Raw genomic sequence first — 19,113 nt, 5'->3', positions numbered from 1 at the left:
TTCATGTAAGATCATCTAGAAATCTGCCACATCAAGATCAGCTGCTTATTTATTATCACTGCCCACCACCCATTATAACAGTTCCAAATATGTAGCCTAAATCTTATTCAAGTGGCACGGCTACAAGAGTTACAAATTGAAATGTTGCTTAATGATTCACAGTAGACGAACCACCACATCTCTCTGTGGTGATTTCAAACAAAAACGCAACGCCTGCATCCTCTTGGTACTGCCCTTACTGGTTGCTGCACATTTTACCGTACTTAAACACTTACATCCCATCAACAAGATAGCATTTTCGCGTTATCGTAGCTCATTATTCATGTTATTCTGAAAATTTTCCCCCCGAGTCACTCTAGACTCTTCTGCTGAGGTACTGTAAGATTTTCATTTTAAGCAAACTACCACAAGACATTGTAATTTATAGCCCCAAAAGACTCCAACTCCTTTTCTTATACTGGCCTAGCGTCGTTGGAGTCTCAATGCTTACAATAGTAATTTTGTTTTCAATGAAGGTCTAGGTCGATTGTCTGTCGTGTTATCAAGCAAGTCTCTCGCAATTAAAAGACATCAGCCAATAGACCTGCTTTCCGCACCCACTGTACCACCACCATATGTCCCTACTCGATTTAGAATAGATTTATTATAGCAATAAGGGCTTCCATGGGATACGCTCCTCGGCAAATGCCGCCATCTTTCCACTACTCCACTATGAAGCAGGATATGCGCGTAGCTACTCAACATGGCGGCAGTCGCAGAGGAGCGTATACTGTGGAAGACTTCATGGCTGTAATAAATCTATTTTACATCGAAGGCGGTAGGTTCGGAAAGCAGGTCTTTGGGTTGGTGTCTTGGACCTTTTTTGAGTACGAAATTAACACTGCACGCGTCCAGACCGCAACGAAGCTAGTCCACTATAAGAAAAGGAGTTGGAGGCTTTCGGGGCTAGGTACTTTATAGCTCTTCTGCGCCAAGACGGAGCCAAACAACCTATGACACATCAGAAACCATTACGCACTGTGACAGTCGTGCCAGGCGGCGTATTCTGCGACACACCACGGAAACAGGAAATGCCGCGATACAAACTGACAATGAAAGCCGCGACACGACGAGGTCCTGGTATACATGTTTGCAACGAACTGTTGTTGTTGTAATGACACACAGTAGCATAATGCAATTTTGGAGTGCTAAATCTGTGGCATCACATAAAATTGACCATGCACAACCTAAAAAATACCGTTATCCACCCTCGTCAGACATTTTTGAGTTGTCATCATTCTTTGAAGGTCATTCTCAGGGCAATTCCAGAAGTACTTGACCGCTGGCGTTCAGAATGGAACTCTCTACTTCGGGAAGGTACGAAAACTGGAGAGTAACTCTAACCCTGAAGAGTTCTCCTGAAGGCATGGAGAGCATACTGAAACAGAGGGTACAGGGTTTAACAGGACATTTAACGTTTGAATGTAACTGGGTTTAACAGGACATTTGACATTTAAATGTAACTGTTTAGTTCAATAACCCTGGCAAAGCTTAAAAGTTAGCGCTGACGTTCACGTTTCACGACTTCTCACATAACTATATATTTTTATACACTCACCATAAACGATACGTGTTTGTGACACGGTGTATAAATACGCACTACAACGATACATGCTAACAGGTCAAGGCTCCATTGACAACAGTTTTAGAACTCGCAGATACCACTAGTTACTAATCATTGGTCAGGATTTTAAAACGTCCGGAGTCTATGCAGATGAAATGGCTGGCCGTACAAGGCATATGTTGAACATGTAGGGAAACCATTGTCTATAAAAGCCAACATAGGCCTGAACCTCAGTCATGTAAGTCAGCACAAGATGTGCAGGTGAACAAGTTTGGCTCATTTTGAAAGGCAGTCTTTAATAGAATGCAAGTAGTCTGAGGCTGCTCTGTCGCTAGATTTGGCAAAATTTTGTTTGGCAACGGATGGCCTCAAACCAACGTAAGAGCACGCTCCATTTAAAAACCCCTTCCAGTTGCATTTGCAGTGTGTCAGTGCGTTTGCGTTTGAGACAGAAAATACGTCTCCATGGCCAAAAGTTTGCAGACACTTGTGTTCGTTATCTTTTCATCTGTCGATTTGTCCTAAGCACAACAATGATCTGTTATTTCCTAGGCTGCAACCGGCCCGGATAGCACAGTTGGTAGAGCGTCCGCTTCGGGGCCGGTAGATCCAGGATCAGTCCTTGATTGAGTCACACCTAAGACTTTAAAAGAGGAAGTTGTAACTTCCTCGCTTGGCGTTCAGCATGAAAAGGATATTGCAACGACTGGTTGACCCGTATCAGTATAATGGCTCGGGCGGGGCACCTTACTTGGCTTCGGTGAGTCGTCTCATTGAAGAAGAACTAAATAAAAGAGCAGTGGAAATCTGTCCTGCAACAAGAAGGCGCATTAGCCTAAGGATTCCTTCGCCATCATATGACTGAAAAATTGTTGAGTACGACATTAAACCCCAGGCACTCACTCACTCCTAGGCTGCATGGGTCCCAGATTCCTTTGGTGATGCTCAAAGCAAACGTCTGTACTGACAGCCTCAACTTATTTGACAAGGGCAAGTAACTGCATCAGGATTTTAAATGGAGCACCCTCTGATGTTGGTTTGGGACCGTCCTTTGCCAAATAAATATTTGCTAAACTTAACGTCAGAACAATCTCAAACTAGAATGCAAGCACCTTAATATTCTGAGGAATTTATGTCACAGAAGATGGAAGTATTTGACACTGAATATAAGTACTGTCATTTATTTGTAACACTCTCATGACTACCACCCTTACCATGCAGGCCAGTAGCCTAGCTATGCTCTCTGGCTATACACTGTGACGCAGGCCTGACTTCTTGTGTAGACAAACTCCTGATACCAGTAGTTAATAGTTCTGTTTGTTAACTGATACATACTTTTCACTTAAAACCTTGGGGTGGATTATGATGGCATGAAGTGGACACATGATGCGTTTTCCGAGGCATTGCACATCTTTTTTTCCCCCACTGCATAAATATTTATTCCTTCTTTAACCGATGCCAGATTTTTTTTTGTTTTCTTTGTAGATTGCCTTTGAACGCAAGATTACTGTAAATGCAACAACGGTGATATAAAAAAGGTCTTTGAAGTGAAGTTTTCCTTTGCTGTAAGACACTGAGGAAGACTGTTGAGTTCGCGTAGGTGTACTTGAAGTAATGGTTATGAGACTAAGGTTTGAGAAGAGACTCAGAACGCTTCAAAGCTCAGTGCAACTTTGTGGTGTATGTTGCAATAAGCTTACAACTAAACACCTGTTTTCAAGGATTTCTCTTAGCCAGGGGGGAAGGAGAAGATGTCTTGTCATCCATATTGGAAATATCTCATCATCACAAAAAAATTTCCCAGCATCACAAGAAAATGGTGTTGACAGAAAATTTCCAAATGTGAAGGCAGAAAGACAAAAACCACCGTGGCGAATACTTTTCTTTGGAACGGATGATTTTTCTCTGCACACTCTCAAGGTGCTACATTCAAACAGGTAAGATGGAACTGAGTGCATGTTTATGCTCACTTCTAACCATCTTTCTCAATTTATTAACAAACCAAAACAAAGCTAAAAGGTTATTTCATTTCATTCCCTTCCCATAAAAAGCTCATACCGCTGTGCACGTGGTACATGTACATTCGAATCTGAGAACTTTAATTGAGAATATTTCTATGTGATACATAAAGGAATTAAGGTGAATTTCAAAGTGTGTTAAGTGTGTGATGTTTTTTTCTGTTGGACAGGTCTTTATGGACAGTTAGAGCAGATTTGTTTTTTTTCCCCCGTTTGACATTGTTATAAATATAGCACTGAATCTGCACTTAGTACAATTGCCACTTTTGAGACCCAAATCTGGCGATAAGACTGAATCTGCATTTAGTACAATTGCCACTTTTGGGACCCAAATCTGGCGATATCACTGAATCTGCACTTAGTACAATTGCCACTTTTGAGACCCAAATCTGGCAATAGCACGGAATCTGCACTTAATACAATTGCCACTTTTGAGACCCAAATCTGGCAATAACACTGAATCTGCACTTAGTACCATTGCCGCTTTTGAGACCCAAATCTGGCAATAACGCTGTATCTGCACTTAATACAGTTGCCACTTTTGAGACCCAAATCTGGCGATATCACTAAATCTGCACTTAGTACAATTGCCACTTTTGAGACCCAAATCTGGCAATAACACTGAATCTGCTCTTAGTACAATTGCCACTTTTGAGACCCAGATCTGGCGATAACACTTAATTTGCACTTAGTACAATTGCCACTTTTGAGACCCAAATCTGGCGATAGCACTGAATCTGCACTTAGTACAATTGCCACTTTTGAGACCCAAATCTGGCGATAAGACTGAATCTGCACTTAATACATCTGCCACTTTTGAGACCCAAATCTGGCGATAAGACTGAATCTGCACTTAGTACAATTGCCACTTTTGAGACCCAAATCTGGCGATAAGATTGAATCTGCACTTAGTACAATTACCACTTTTGAGACCCAAATCTGGCGATAAGACTGAATCTGCACTTAGTACAATTGCCACTTTTGAGACCCAAATCTGGTGATAACACTGAATCTGCACTTAGTACAATTGCCACTTTTGAGACCCAAATCTGGCGATAAGACTGAATCTGCACTTAGCACCATTGCCACTTTTGAGACCCAAGTCTGGCGACAAAACTGAAACTGAAACAAATTTTGTTTTTTCGCAGACAACAGCTGGACTACAAGTTGGTGGATACTCTTGAAGTTGTCACTAAGCAGAAGGTACATGTAAAATACATAAGTTAATGCTGACATATATGTCAGCTTGAATTCAGTGGAAAATTTGTATATTCGTACCAGAACCTTAAATCAGAATTTTATCCCATCACGATTAATTAAACTCAATTCACACTTTTCTTTGTGAACAGTGTTCTGTGAGAAGGTTTGCCGAGGTAACTGGTTTGGTGACCCACGATTGGCCGATATCCATCACTCCCGAGAAGTTTGACGTGGGTGTCCTGGTGTCATTTGGGAAGCTCATTCCAAGCAAAGTTATCAACAAGTTTGCATAGTGAGTGATCAAGAGGGGTTTAATATCCAAACTTATTTATTAGTCATGAAGCCTGGCTAAATATTCATAGCATAATAATCAAATTATTTAATATCCAAACTTATTCATTTGACTAAATATTCATAGCATGTTTTGGAATTATCTATTACATTCACCAATGCAGTCGCTGTGAGTTCAAGTCCAGCTCATGCTAGATTCCTCTCCGGCCATAAGTGGGATGGTCTTTCAGCAACCTTGCAGGTGGTCGTGGGTTTCCCCCGGGCTCTACCCGGTTTCCACCCACCATAGTGCTGGCCGTCATCGTATAAGTGAAATATTCTCGAGTACAGCATATAACACCGATCAAATAAATAAATAAACTTAATGTCATATTTCAAGATTTTTTTTCTGTATGAGTTATCACCCTTCCTCGTCTCCAACTTCATTTTAAGGTGTTTTTGTTACTCTCACGAAAGCTCATCCAACATGGTCATGGAGGTGATAAATAGTTTCATATGCGACAAAAGTTATCCGCAGGGGAATCATGTGTATACGTATTCCCATCATACCTAACATTTGATGACGAGGAGTCATGAGGTACGTGTACATATACTGCGTATTCTTGTGGCAGGGCCATTCCATGACACCAAAGTGCTGCATCCACTAAAGTATCATGCTGAAGACACCAGACGTGACACCCCACCCAGTCACATTATACTGACTCGGGGCCAACCTGTCTTATTTCCTTGCTCAGTGCTTAGCGCCTAGCAGCACAGCAACAAGTATTATTTCCAAAGTCTTTGATATGACCCAACCCAAGTTTTATCCCGTAGTCTCCCGACTTTAAGGCGGACGCTCTAACCAGTAGAATTAGGTTATTGAAGTCTGATTCGGAAACTTGAAATCTTTCTACTCTACCGTCCACACACCAGGGTTAATCTTACTCCCTGAAAGCATTCATATTAATCTGATCAGGACTCACAGATGTGATTAGTTTGATGGAAGCCCGTTGTGGGTGTGGTTATTGTATTGTACATGTTATGACAGCTCATCTAACAGACTGACTGATCGTCACCAGGTAGCATGTAATCTTGTGTTTATTTTGTGAGTTATCTCCATTTGTGTGTAGTTAATGTATTGTACATGTTATGACAGTTCCTGTAACAGACTGTCTGATGGTCACCAGGTAGCATGTAATCTTGTGTTTATTTTGTGAGTTATCTCCCTTTGTATGTGGTTATTGTATTGTACATGTTATGACAGTTCCTCTAACAGACTGTCTGATGGTCACCAGGTAGCATGTAATCTTGTGTTTATTTTGTGAGTTATCTCCCTTTGTGTCACCTTAATTTTAGCATTGATTGTGATTGATTCGTCCACATTTTAGGATCACCTAAGAGTTTTTAGTGAAGATTGATTTAACTTCTTATCAGAAATCAGAAATGTTGGCGTCAGAAGTGTTGGCGTCAGAAGTATTGGCATCAGAAGTATTGGCGTCAGAAGTGTAGGCATCAGAAGTGTAGTAATTAGAAGTGTTGGCATCAGAAGTGTTGGCATCAGAAGTGTAGGTATCAGAAGTGTTGGCATCAGAAGTGTTGGCATCAGAAGTTTTGGCATCAGAAGTGTAGGTATCAGAAGTGTTGGCATCAGAAGTGTTGGCATCAGAAGTGTAGGCATCAGAAGTCTTGGCGTCAGAAGCGTTGGCATCAAAAGTGTAGAAGTGTTGGCATCAGAAGTGTTGGCACCAGAAGTGTAGGCATCAGAAGTGTAGGCATCAGAAGTCTTGGCGTCAGAAGCGTTGGCATCAAAAGTGTAGAAGTGTTGGCATCAGAAGTGTTGGCACCAGAAGTGTTGGCATCAGATCAGAAATGTTGGCATCAGATCAGAAATGTTGGCATCAGAAGTGTTGGCATCAGAAGTGTAGGCATCAGAAATGTTGGCATCAGAAGTGTTATTTTGAAGCCCATATGTGCATCTCAAAGAACATTTTATGTTCCAAATGTCAAGTGAAGCTACATTAGGCCCCAATGAAAAATATCTCTCGTTGTCAGTGGAATCCTGAACATCCACCCAAGCCTGTTGCCCCGCTGGAGAGGAGCAGCCCCTATACCCCACACCGTGCTGAATGGAGACCAGGAGACTGGGGTGTCCATCATGCAGATACTCCCTACCAGGTAGGCGGCGTGTCACACAAATAGGTGAAAGGTTTCAAGTTGAAGGACACTCAGTTCTTATAAGGTGAAACCAGTTTCTACATCCTACTCTATAAATCACCTCACTGTTTGGAACAACAAAAGACACAACATCTATATGTGTGGAAAAAAATCTGTACAAGATTGCTTTTTCTCAGGAAAATCTATAAAATTGATGTTTTTATAGTTATGTTTATTGTCTGTAGTATATATGAATATATAGTTAATGAAGCTGTGTCATTTATGTCACCACAAGTTTTGCATTTTGTATTTATATTCTTGAGTACGGCATAAAACATCAATCAGATAAATAAATAAGTAAATCTTATCTACAAAATTTATTGGCGTCAAAGAGTCAATTCAGGTCTCTTTCTGGCATTTTACACAACAAATTTCAGGTAAAAGATGGTATACCGTTTTAATAATATAAGATATATAATTGTTGAAATTTTAAAATCACCTGAAGACCCTAAAGACTGTACAACACACGGCTTAGGGGAACTGTATGAAATGTGTGCGTTCTGCCCAAGCAGAAAACCATTGACTTCATGGATTTGTAAGGCATGAAACACCAATCAAATACATGAATGCAAATTCTCGTTGAAGGTTTGATCAGGGACCCATTGTAAAACAAGTCAAGCTTCCAGTTCCTCCTGGGTGCACTACGCTTGAGTTGGCTCAGGGATTGGGAGAAAAGGGTAGTCAAATGGTGAGTGCATGTGCATACATATGTATGTCATACTGTCTAATACCACAGGTGATTATTGACAGATACTGTATAAACAGAGTGGAGTGCATTCAGTTTAGTGAGGCAGCGCAGTCAGTTTAGTGAGGCAGCGCATTCAGTTTGGTGAGGCAGTGCAAAAATAGGAGTGGAGTTGGATGCATTCGTATTCTCACTAAAATTCTCCTTAGAAAATTCATATGTCTGCCTACCTGCGTGTAACACAATTCATTTACAAGCCATGTACATGTATGTAAATTTCTGTATTTATTTGTATGGTTGTTATTTTGACATCTTACCCAAGGACGTTTCAAGTACCTGTCCCACATGGCATGTGACACACATCATGCAGGTTAATGGCCAGAGGGAAAGATGAAAAGCTGAAGCTGAGCTTGAGGGAATGAAAAAAAAAAGGCAGAAATGTTTTTGTAAAATTTTTTGTAGAAATTGTATTTTGTGTATTTCAGCATTAACTTTTGAGGGATATAAGAAGAGAATTGCAGTGAAATCAACTGAAAGAGCACTGAAGTCTCGGATAGATTTTTATTTTTACATATTTTTAACCTCCTTGAGCAGATTTTAGAGGTGCTGTCAGATCTGGTGAGCCACTTAGACAACAGGGTACAGCAAAGCACTGAAGGCGTGACATTAGGTGAGTGACGTAGCAATGCTGATACAAAATGTACATTTGTATTTTTCACGTGATTAAAAAAATATGCGCTGGTAAGGAATCTTGCAAAATTTGAATTTTAAACTACACATAATGAGAGCAGGAAATGAATTTTCTGAGTTAGCTTTGTTTTTGTGAGTTTGAGGAGGATATTAACCAGCGGGCCAATAATGTTTTCCAAACTGAATGGATTTAACCTTGTCTTCTAAACAGTAGGTACTTTCTTGTAAAACTCTTTGCAGCTCACAAGTTGAGTCGGACCATGGCTTACATCAACTGGGAAAGTCAGACATGTCAGCAAATTGACCAGCAGTACAGAGCCTTACATGAACTGGTAAGCATACATACTTGTTAGAGTGTCTTCCTCAAAGTTGGGAAACCCTGGATCAAATCCAAGGCGGTTCATACCAAAGACTTTAAAAAAAGGTACTTGTTGCTGCATTGCTTGGAGCTCAGCTCTGAGACGTTAGAGCGAGGAAATAGGACTGGTTGGCTCAGTGTATTGTGACTAGGTGGGGTGTCATTCCTGTTGTCTGGCATGATGCTTCACTGGTGTAATGTGACTGGGTGGAGTGTCATGCCTGTTGTCTGGCATGATGCTTCAGTGGTGTAATGTGACTAGGTGGAGTGTCATGCCTGTTGTCTGGCATGATGCTTAAGTGGTGTAATGTGACTGGGTGGAGTGTCATGCCTGTTGTCTGGCATGATGCTTCTGTGGTGTAATGTGACTGGGTGGAGTGTCATGCATGTTGTCTGGCATGATGCTTCTGTGGTGGGTTGTGACTAGGTGGGGTGTCATGCCTGTTGTCTGGCATGATGCTTCTGTGGTGTATTGTGACTAGGTGGGGTGTCATGCCTGTTGTCTGGCATGATGCTTAAGTGTCGGCATGAGTTTGGCCGATTGGACTCGCCCTGCCAGAAGAAGACATGTACACACACCTAATGACTCCTCGTTGTCATATGACTGAAGATTTGTAAAGTACGACAGAAAACCTCAAGCATACATACATACATACATACATTAAAGTTAAGTGTTGGGGCCTCGGTGGCTCAGTTGGTTAGCGAATTAGGGCAGCATATTGACCCAGAAGCCTCTCACCAATGCGGTCACTGTGAGTTCAAGTCCAGGTCATGCTGACTTCCTCTCCAGCCATAAGTGGGACGGTCTGTCAGTAACCTGCGGATAGTCCTGGGTTTCCCCCCGGGGTCTGCCCGGTTTCCTCCCACCATAATGCTGGCCGCCGTCGTATAAGTGAAATATTCTTGAGTACGGCGTAAAACACCAATCCAATAAATATCATCATCATCATCTAAGTGTGATGATAAGCAAATCAGTGAATAGTTATCAGTTACAGTCAGTTATTATTGCGGTTGATGGTGCCTATTTTGGAGGTCATCCATGCATAGGCTTTGTTCCCTAATAAAATCATACATGTACTGTACTTTATTTTACCAACACATTTTGCCTGATCCTGAATGCTTCATCCACATTATAGGGCCATGTAACAGCTTTTTGTGAAGTTTTTGGGCTAATTGTTTAACATAAGGTGTCGACTTCAGAAGTATCACACGGGCCCCCGATAGCATGGTTGGTAAAGTCTGCTTCGGGAACGGCAGATCCAGGGTCAATCCTGGGTCGAGTCACACACACCTAAGACTTTAAAAGAGGAAGTTGTAACTTCCTCGCTTGGCATTAAGCATTAAGCGTGCAACGATTGGTTGACCCCTTTCAGTATAATGGCTCGGGCAGGGCGGCTTACTTGTAAGTCATCTCAGTGAAGCTGGAATTGAACAAAGAGCGGTGGAAATCTGTCCTGGAACAAGGAGGCACATTGTACGTACATGCATCCAAAGGACTCCCTCGTTGTCATATGATTAAAAAAACTGTTAAGTACAACGTTAAACCCCAAGCACTCACTCACTCACTCACTCAGACGTATCATTTTAAGAACTTTATGTGCTTCAGAAAGCGTATGTTTGCATACCAAACTTTTGATGATATATAGTATACTCAAAAGGGGTGAAGGACTGATCACTGCTGTGGGATTATTTCTCATATTGGGTATGATAGTGGGTTGTTTGTGTTACAGTTACCACTGAGAACAGAATGGAATGGAAAAGCTGTAAAACTCCTTGACATGATTATCACAGGTATGTAATTAGAATACAGGTCACAGGTATGTAATTAGAATACAGATCACAGGTATGTAATTAGAATACGGATCACAGGTATGTAATTCGAAAACAGATCACAGGTATGTACTTAGAATACAGATCACAGATATGTACTTAGAATACAGATCACAGATATGTACTTAGAATACAGATCACAGGTATGTAATTAGAATACAGATCACAGGTATGTAATTAGAATACAGATCACAGGTATGTAATTAGAATACAGATCATAGGTATGTAATTAGAATACAGATCACAGATATGTACTTAGAATACAGATCACAGGTATGTAATTAGAATACGGATCACAGGTATGTACTTAGAATACAGATCACAGGTATGTAATTAGAATACAGATCACAGGTATGTAATTAGAATACAGATCACAGATATGTAATTAGAATATGGATCACAGGTATGTAATTAGAATACAGATCATAGGTATGTAATTAGAAAACAGATCACAGGTATGTAATTAGAAAACAGATCACAGGTATGTAATTAGAATACAGATCACAGGTATGTAATTAGAATACAGATCATAGGTATGTACTTAGAATACAGATCACAGATATGTAATTAGAATACAGATCACAGGTATGTAATTAGAATACAGATCACAGATATGTAATTAGAATATGGATCACAGGTATGTAATTAGAATACAGATCATAGGTATGTAATTAGAAAACAGATCACAGGTATGTAATTAGAAAACAGATCACAGGTATGTAATTAGAATACAGATCACAGGTATGTAATTAGAATACAGATCATAGGTATGTAATTAGAATACAGATCACAGATATGTACTTAGAATACAGATCACAGGTATGTAATTAGAATACGGATCACAGGTATGTACTTAGAATACAGATCACAGGTATGTAATTAGAATACAGATCACAGGTATGTAATTAGAATACAGATCACAGATATGTAATTAGAATACAAATCACAGGTATGTAATTAGAAAACAGATCACAGGTATGTAATTAGAATATAGATCACAGGTATGTAATTAGAATACAGATCACAGATATGTACTTAGAATACAGATCACAGATATGTAATTAGAATACAGATCACAGATATGTAATTAGAATACAGATCACAGGCATGTAATTAGAATACAGATCACAGATATGTAATTAGAATACAGATCACAGATATGTAATTAGAAAACAGATCACAGGTATGTAATTAGAATACAGATCACAGGTATGTAATTAGAAAACAGATCACAGGTGTGTACTTAGAATACAGATCACAGATATGTACTTAGAATACAGATCACAGGTATGTAATTAGAAAACAGATCACAGGTATGTAATTAGAATACAGATCACAGGTATGTAATTAGAATACAGATCATAGGTATGTAATTAGAATACAGATCACAGATATGTACTTAGAATACAGATCACAGGTATGTAATTAGAATACGGATCACAGGTATGTACTTAGAATACAGATCACAGGTATGTAATTAGAATACAGATCACAGGTATGTAATTAGAATACAGATCACAGGTATGTAATTAGAATACAGATCACAGGTATGTACTTAGAATACAGATCACAGATATGTACTTAGAATACAGATCACAGATATGTACTTAGAATACAGATCACAGATATGTAATTAGAATACAAATCACAGGTATGTAATTAGAAAACAGATCACAGGTATGTAATTAGAATATAGATCACAGGTATGTAATTAGAATACAGATCACAGATATGTACTTAGAATACAGATCACAGATATGTAATTAGAATACAGATCACAGATATGTAATTAGAATACAGATCACAGGTATGTAATTAGAATACAGATCACAGATATGTAATTAGAATACAGATCACAGATATGTAATTAGAAAACAGATCACAGGTATGTAATTAGAATACAGATCACAGGTATGTAATTAGAAAACAGATCACAGGTGTGTACTTAGAATACAGATCACAGATATGTACTTAGAATACAGATCACAGGTATGTAATTAGAAAACAGATCACAGATATGTAATTAGAAAACAGATCACAGGTAGGTAATTAGAATACAGATCACAGATATGTAATTAGAATACAGATCACAGGTATGTAATTAGCATACAGATCACAGGTATGTAATTAGAAAACAGATCACAGGTATGTAATTAGAATACAGATCACAGGTATGTAATTAGAATACAGATCACAGGTATGTAATTAGAATACAGATCACAGGTATGAAATTAGAATACAGATGACAAAATACCATACTAATAATAAATATACAGCTTATAGTACTGACGGGACCTCCGTGGCTCAGTTGGTTAGCGCACTAGAGCAGCGTAATGGCCCAGGAGTCTCAGCAATGCAGTCGCTGTGAGTTCAAGTCCAGCTCATGCTGGCTTTCTCTCCGGCCGTACATGAGAAGGTCTGCCAGCAGCCTCCAGATGGACATGGGTTTCCCCCGAGCTCTCATTAATCAAATCAAATAAATATAGTACTGACCATATGCAGGTTTGTTTCATCACTTTTTAATAAGAGATAGAAGATTAACAATATTTTAATTATTTCCTTTTCAAGCTTTTCAAGTTACATGTGCATTTAAATGTATAAAATCCAATCCAAACCTTGCATAATGGCTAAAATATTGATACCAAAAGTATTATGTTTGCTTGTATTAATTCATTGGCAGTATATACACATTACAACCTCACTGTCTTGGTGCACATGTCTTATGGGTTTTCCAGGACAATAATTAGCCATTGGCCAGTGAGCTTATGTGCTCCAATTCAACCTCGCTGTCTTGCTGTGTACACGTCGTATGGGTTTTCCAGGACAATAATTAACCATTGGCCAGCGAGCTCTCAACCTCATTTACCTGTTTTAAGCCAGATGTTATTTCAAAACACAACTACATAGTCTTAAACCAGTGAAATCACTAGTTATAACTTAGCTCATGGTGGCTGTGCCACAACCCCATGTCAGTCAGGAGTGTTCTTTGTGAGGTTTGATCGTTTCTTCTGCACACTGCTTGGTTTCCTCTGTGCTCTGCTCTACATTCTACATAAAATTCCATGGCATTCTACATGGTGTTCTGCATTCTATAAGGTTTCTTCTGCACTGTGCATAATTTGCACGGCATTCCGCGTGTTCTGCGAAGTTTCCTCTGCACTCTGATTGTTTTTTTTTTCCACTGATATCACAAGGTAAATAGCCTGTGACAGGAAAAAAACCTGTAAATAAATAGTTAATTTTAAAAATATATAACATATATATATATATATATGCACTCTGCACCATATATGCACTCTGCACTCTGATTGTTTTTTTTTTCCACTGATATCACAAGGTAAATAGTCTGACAGGAAAAAAACCTGTAAATAAATATTTAATTATAAAAATATATAACATATATATACATACATACATTTATATATATATATATATATATATATATATATATATATATATATATATATATATATATATATATATATATATATATATTCATGCAAATGTACTCTATGTTTAAAGGTGGTGTGTTTTTAAGGTTCTCTCTTGTCATTCCAGAGGATGACGTGGAGACTGCTGCAGAAGTGTTTTTCAAAACAAAGCACTTTTCACCAGGGCAACCATTTTACAGAAAAAAATCAAACAAACTGTACATTAGGTGTAAGGTAAGATAAACAATACATGGGAAATCTGACAGTTTAGGAGAAGACATGTTGTTGCACTATTTGTTGGTCTTCAACACAGCATATGTTTGATTTACATGTATTTGTTTATTTGTTCAACTGAATGGTTAATTGCGAGTGAATGGTTAATTGCAAGTAAATGGTGAATTTCAAGTGAATGGTTAATTTTAACTGTATGGTTGATTGCAAGTGAATGGTTAAATTGAAAGTGACACCTGGGTTAGAATGGCAGGCCTTTCAATATAATTACAACACAAAAACGTAGGTTCAAACCCGGCCTTGGAGAGCAAATTTGTAGAATTGTAGAGCACCACTGTTTCTGTCAAAAATTCTTCATTAAGGCCTTAAACCATATTCAGATAAATAAATATATGCAAAATTAGGGTATTTTAAAGAAAAATTGTAGAGTTTGTCATTGAAATACTAATTAAATAAATAGAAAAATGTGCACAAATATTAGTAATATTTAAATATCACGCATTGCAATTTGACAGGATAACAAATACAGTTTCAGAGTTTGAGTGTTCCCATGCAGTTGTTGTTGTGTTTTATTGAAGTACTGTATATGGAGGTATAGACAAACTCTTTTTAGCTTATTGTTTTCTGACTCAATTGTACACTCATAGATATGTACTCTTTAATTAACTCACATATTTCCTCACTCATTCATTTATTCACTTTTCTGATCACTAACTTAATCACTGATAACAGCCTATTTTTAATAATAATTATTATTTAATAATTATTTAACTGAATTGATCACTATGTAACATACTTCTCCACTATTAAATTGATTTACTTAATAAGTAATAGCCTCACACAATAACTAGTTAACTTATCGCTTTGAAAACTTATTAACAAGATAGAAACTTCACTTTATTTATTTACTTGATTGGTGTTTTACACCTTATTCAAGAATATTTCACTTATACGACGGCAGCCAGCATTATGGTGGGTGGAAACCGGGCACAGCCCGTGGGGGGGACCCCACGACCATCCGCAGGTTACCGACAGATCTTCCCACGTACGGCCAGAGAGGAAGCCAGCATGAGCTGGAGAAACTTCACTTTAAGTACTTCACTTAAAGTTTAGCTTTTTTGTGTCTCATATTTCGCTCAGTTCTGATAAATTCTTCCACAGTTTTGGGCCACTTAAGAGTTTGTTTTTCAGGTGAAGTGTGATTCATTTGTCGTGAAAAATGTTGATGTCTTGGAATCATAATTATCATTATATATCATAATTATCATTATATATCATAATTATCATTATATGCTTCTGAAAGTGCATTTTTTTCAGGCCAAACGTGACATGCAGTAATTACTGCATCATTTTCTCTTTTGGTCCCTCCAAGGCCAAGTGGTTTTGTGCAAGCGCAGCATAATGAGTTCAAGTCCAGCTCGTGCTGGCTTCCTCTCCAATCTTACGTGGGAAGGTCTGCCAGCAAACAGCTGATACTTGTGGCTTTACGCCCTACCCCCAATCCGCCCCATTTCCCCACACCATAATGCTGGCCAGCACTGTATAAGTGAAATATTCTTAAGTTTGACATAAAAACGCCAATCAAATAAATAGATCTATTTTCTCTTCTCTTTGCCAGGATGGCTGGGTTGGATTTAAGAGTCTTATCCTTAAGAAGCCAATGACAGCCCAGGATTTTGACTGCGGTTATTTATCAAAAACTTTGACCTACCCAGACATGAAATTTACCAGTGTTAAGAATGGACTCTTCCAAAAAGACAGCTGACTAAACATAAATTTAAGTATTTATGTCAAATTAAATCCTTGCTATAAAGATTGCTTGTAAAGTGTTATGAACGAACAATGCGCAGATTTTAGGGGATTTGAGATGACATGCCTCTAGTGTCTTTTTTTTTTTTCTGTCTGTTCGCAGGTGCACTTTTGGCTTGTCTCAGCAATTTACAATGTACTAATATATCATATCAGTTAGGGCATGTGGGTCTGACAGCAGCCTGCGGATGGTCATGCTTTTCCGATTGGTTATGCCTGGTTTCCTCTCACCATAATGCTGGCTTGGCCAATAAAGCAAATATTCTCAAGTAGCAAAAGGTGAATGTTGTGTTGCTATATAGCCAGCATGTTATTAGAGAACCGAATAACTGATGTCATTCTAGTTTAATTTTTTTAATCGATCATATGTTCGGCTGTACATGGGAAGATCTGCCGGCGGCCTGCGGATGGTCATGGGTTTCCCATGGGCTGTGCCCAGTTTTTTCTCCCACCATAATGCTGGCCGCCGTCGTACAAGTGAAATATTCTTGAGTAGTGCGTAAAACACCAATCAAATAAATAAATAAATTGATCGATGATATGTACAAATCAATGCGTATATGGAGTATAGATAACGGGAGAACCCGATAAATCAAGCGTAGAAAGCATCTCTATGTATATTTCCACTCAGGATCAGTGGTCAGTCTCGTACCTAACTCCTGGGGTACATGCCATGTAATGTGAAATCCTTCATAGTAGCAAATTATCTTCAAATATGATGGGACTGACTAAAATCCAAGTAAATGTAGGTGCTGCGTAAAATTTTTGTTCCAAGGCATGATTTCGCCTTGAATGAATTTAGTTGCCCTACTCCATGAGACAATGTTTGTACCACGCCCACTTTGTTATGTTTCCTTCATGGAATATATTTTAATAAAAAAAAATTGTGAAGAAAGCTATGAAAATTGTGTTCGTCCAAGCTATCAACCCTGACTTACATATTTATGTATTTACGTGTAAATATTGCGTATAAACCAGTCACTGCCACTGATGCTAATAGCGTCCGCCTCGAAGCCGGAATACCAAGATCAAACCCTGCTTCATCACTGAGAGATTAGCGCAAGGAAACAGGTCTGGTTGGTCCGATGTCAGTATAATGTGACTGGTTGGGGTGTCTCGGCGCTTTGACGGCGTGGGCTCGCCATACCACAAGAACGCTCTGTACATGTACACATACTGTACTTAATCGTCAAATGACTGACAAACCATTACGTACGACGTTAAACGCAAAGCATTCATTCATTCATCCATTCATTAATTTATTCATTTATTTCCAGAAAATGAGCGTTACAACAGAAATCCAAATAATTAAGAAAGCTATTCAGTTATTACCGGATGTTTGAAACCAAATTAAATTCGATCAGGTATATGAACTTCTGAATATAACTTGCAGACAACCAGTAGCCAATCAAAATGGCTAAAATGTAGTCAAGTAGATGGACGCAAAGATCCCAAAATAACATAACCAAAAAACTGACAAGGAGATATCGTGCAAACAAAAGCGATATAACTAGTCAGATTAGTTAAAGCCTGGCCAAACGGATGAAAAAAAAAGGTTCCAAAATCTAATCAGTTACTAAGGTCCTCCTCAATGGAGAGAGTTGAGCAAAATTTGGTTCAATTCTGTCAAGTTGAAGTCAAACTGACCATCTGGCACACACCAAAGCCTCCTCACGACATAAGTTAGTAAGACGTAACACATGCTCCACACTGAAGTGTGTTTGTGATAAAAAAAACCCACAAATTTCGCAATAACGGCAACATACCGAAAACAGTCCACAGAATCTGGTTCTTATCTATGACTCGCGTTGCGCTATGCTAAAAGTCAGGGTATTAACCATTTGACCGACTGGCCCACATCAAATGATTGTAAGGTAAACATCTGCGCGTTTAACCGGAACACGATGGTGTATCTCGATTAGTTTGTAGTATGCAGCTTAAAAGTATTCTGGCCTGAAATCAAAGCCTGCTAAATATGGCTGATACTGAGCAGTGAAGGGAGCATGGTGAATGGTTAAGGAATGGAGTATGCTAACGAACTCGAACAGGGGGAACACAACGCTACAGCCAGAGTAACAACAACGCCACCTCATACAGCCGCTCTTCGCAAACCAAATCTGAAACTTCTATCAGCATCTCACGGGACAAATTGAAAGTGAAATCCCTTGATACAGACTGAATTTGGCCTTTTGGCATGTTTGTAATGCGATATCAAAGCCGGATAAGGCGAAAATAGTCATTCTGAACGACACATTTATTTATTATTTACCGGTACTAAATATAATGTTTAGTTTTTTTTAATAACCGTCGTTGGTGAACAACAAATATGTTCACCTACAACCTAGCAAACTGCAACGAGTAATGGAGGCGGTTGGTCAGACCGTTATTGCATACTTGAGTACACAAATAAAGATGCATGTACAGTTTTAAACTTGTATTTCCAACAGATTCAGAAAGCATTACTATTTCTTCTCGCAAACCTGACACAATCCTATCCTCTAAATTTACCTTCACTGATCAAAGAGCTCTATCAGTCAAGTCACGTGATTGAAGTGATAAGCCGTATAAAGACACACAAGTGTAAAGAACAGACAAATTATGATCGAGCGTACAACGAACAGATAGTCATAAACAACCTGTAATATAACACCCTAGGCCTACATGTCTTAGGAAAGATCATGGAATATAACTGAATTAAAAAAAAAAACGGGAATAAGGAGCAGTTTCAGGTCAAAACTGACGTAAAATAGGGGCTGGAGTTCGAACTGTTGGCG

The 19,113-nt window shown here is 38.8% G+C and overlaps 1 protein-coding gene across 1 annotated transcript; it reads left to right on the top strand.

Moving 5' to 3' along the window:
- Positions 1–1,437: 1,437 nt before the first annotated feature.
- On the top strand, positions 1,438–17,225 carry LOC135462840 (methionyl-tRNA formyltransferase, mitochondrial-like). The gene is made up of 11 exons (XM_064740123.1): positions 1,438–1,841; positions 3,089–3,540; positions 4,770–4,824; positions 4,971–5,113; positions 7,144–7,266; positions 7,891–7,993; positions 8,585–8,660; positions 8,921–9,012; positions 10,769–10,829; positions 14,427–14,533; positions 16,149–17,225. The coding sequence occupies exons 2-11, from the start codon at positions 3,218–3,220 to the stop codon at positions 16,293–16,295; spliced, it is 1,230 nt and encodes a 409-aa protein (XP_064596193.1). The 5' UTR covers positions 1,438–1,841; positions 3,089–3,217; the 3' UTR covers positions 16,296–17,225.
- Positions 17,226–19,113: the final 1,888 nt, after the last annotated feature.

The sequence above is a fragment of the Liolophura sinensis genome, chromosome 2, assembly GCF_032854445.1.
Source record: "Liolophura sinensis isolate JHLJ2023 chromosome 2, CUHK_Ljap_v2, whole genome shotgun sequence".
Lineage (NCBI taxonomy): Eukaryota > Metazoa > Mollusca > Polyplacophora > Chitonida > Chitonidae > Liolophura > Liolophura sinensis.
The sequence above is the reverse complement of the archived record's forward strand: the minus strand, read 5'-3'. Positions and strand labels throughout refer to the sequence as shown.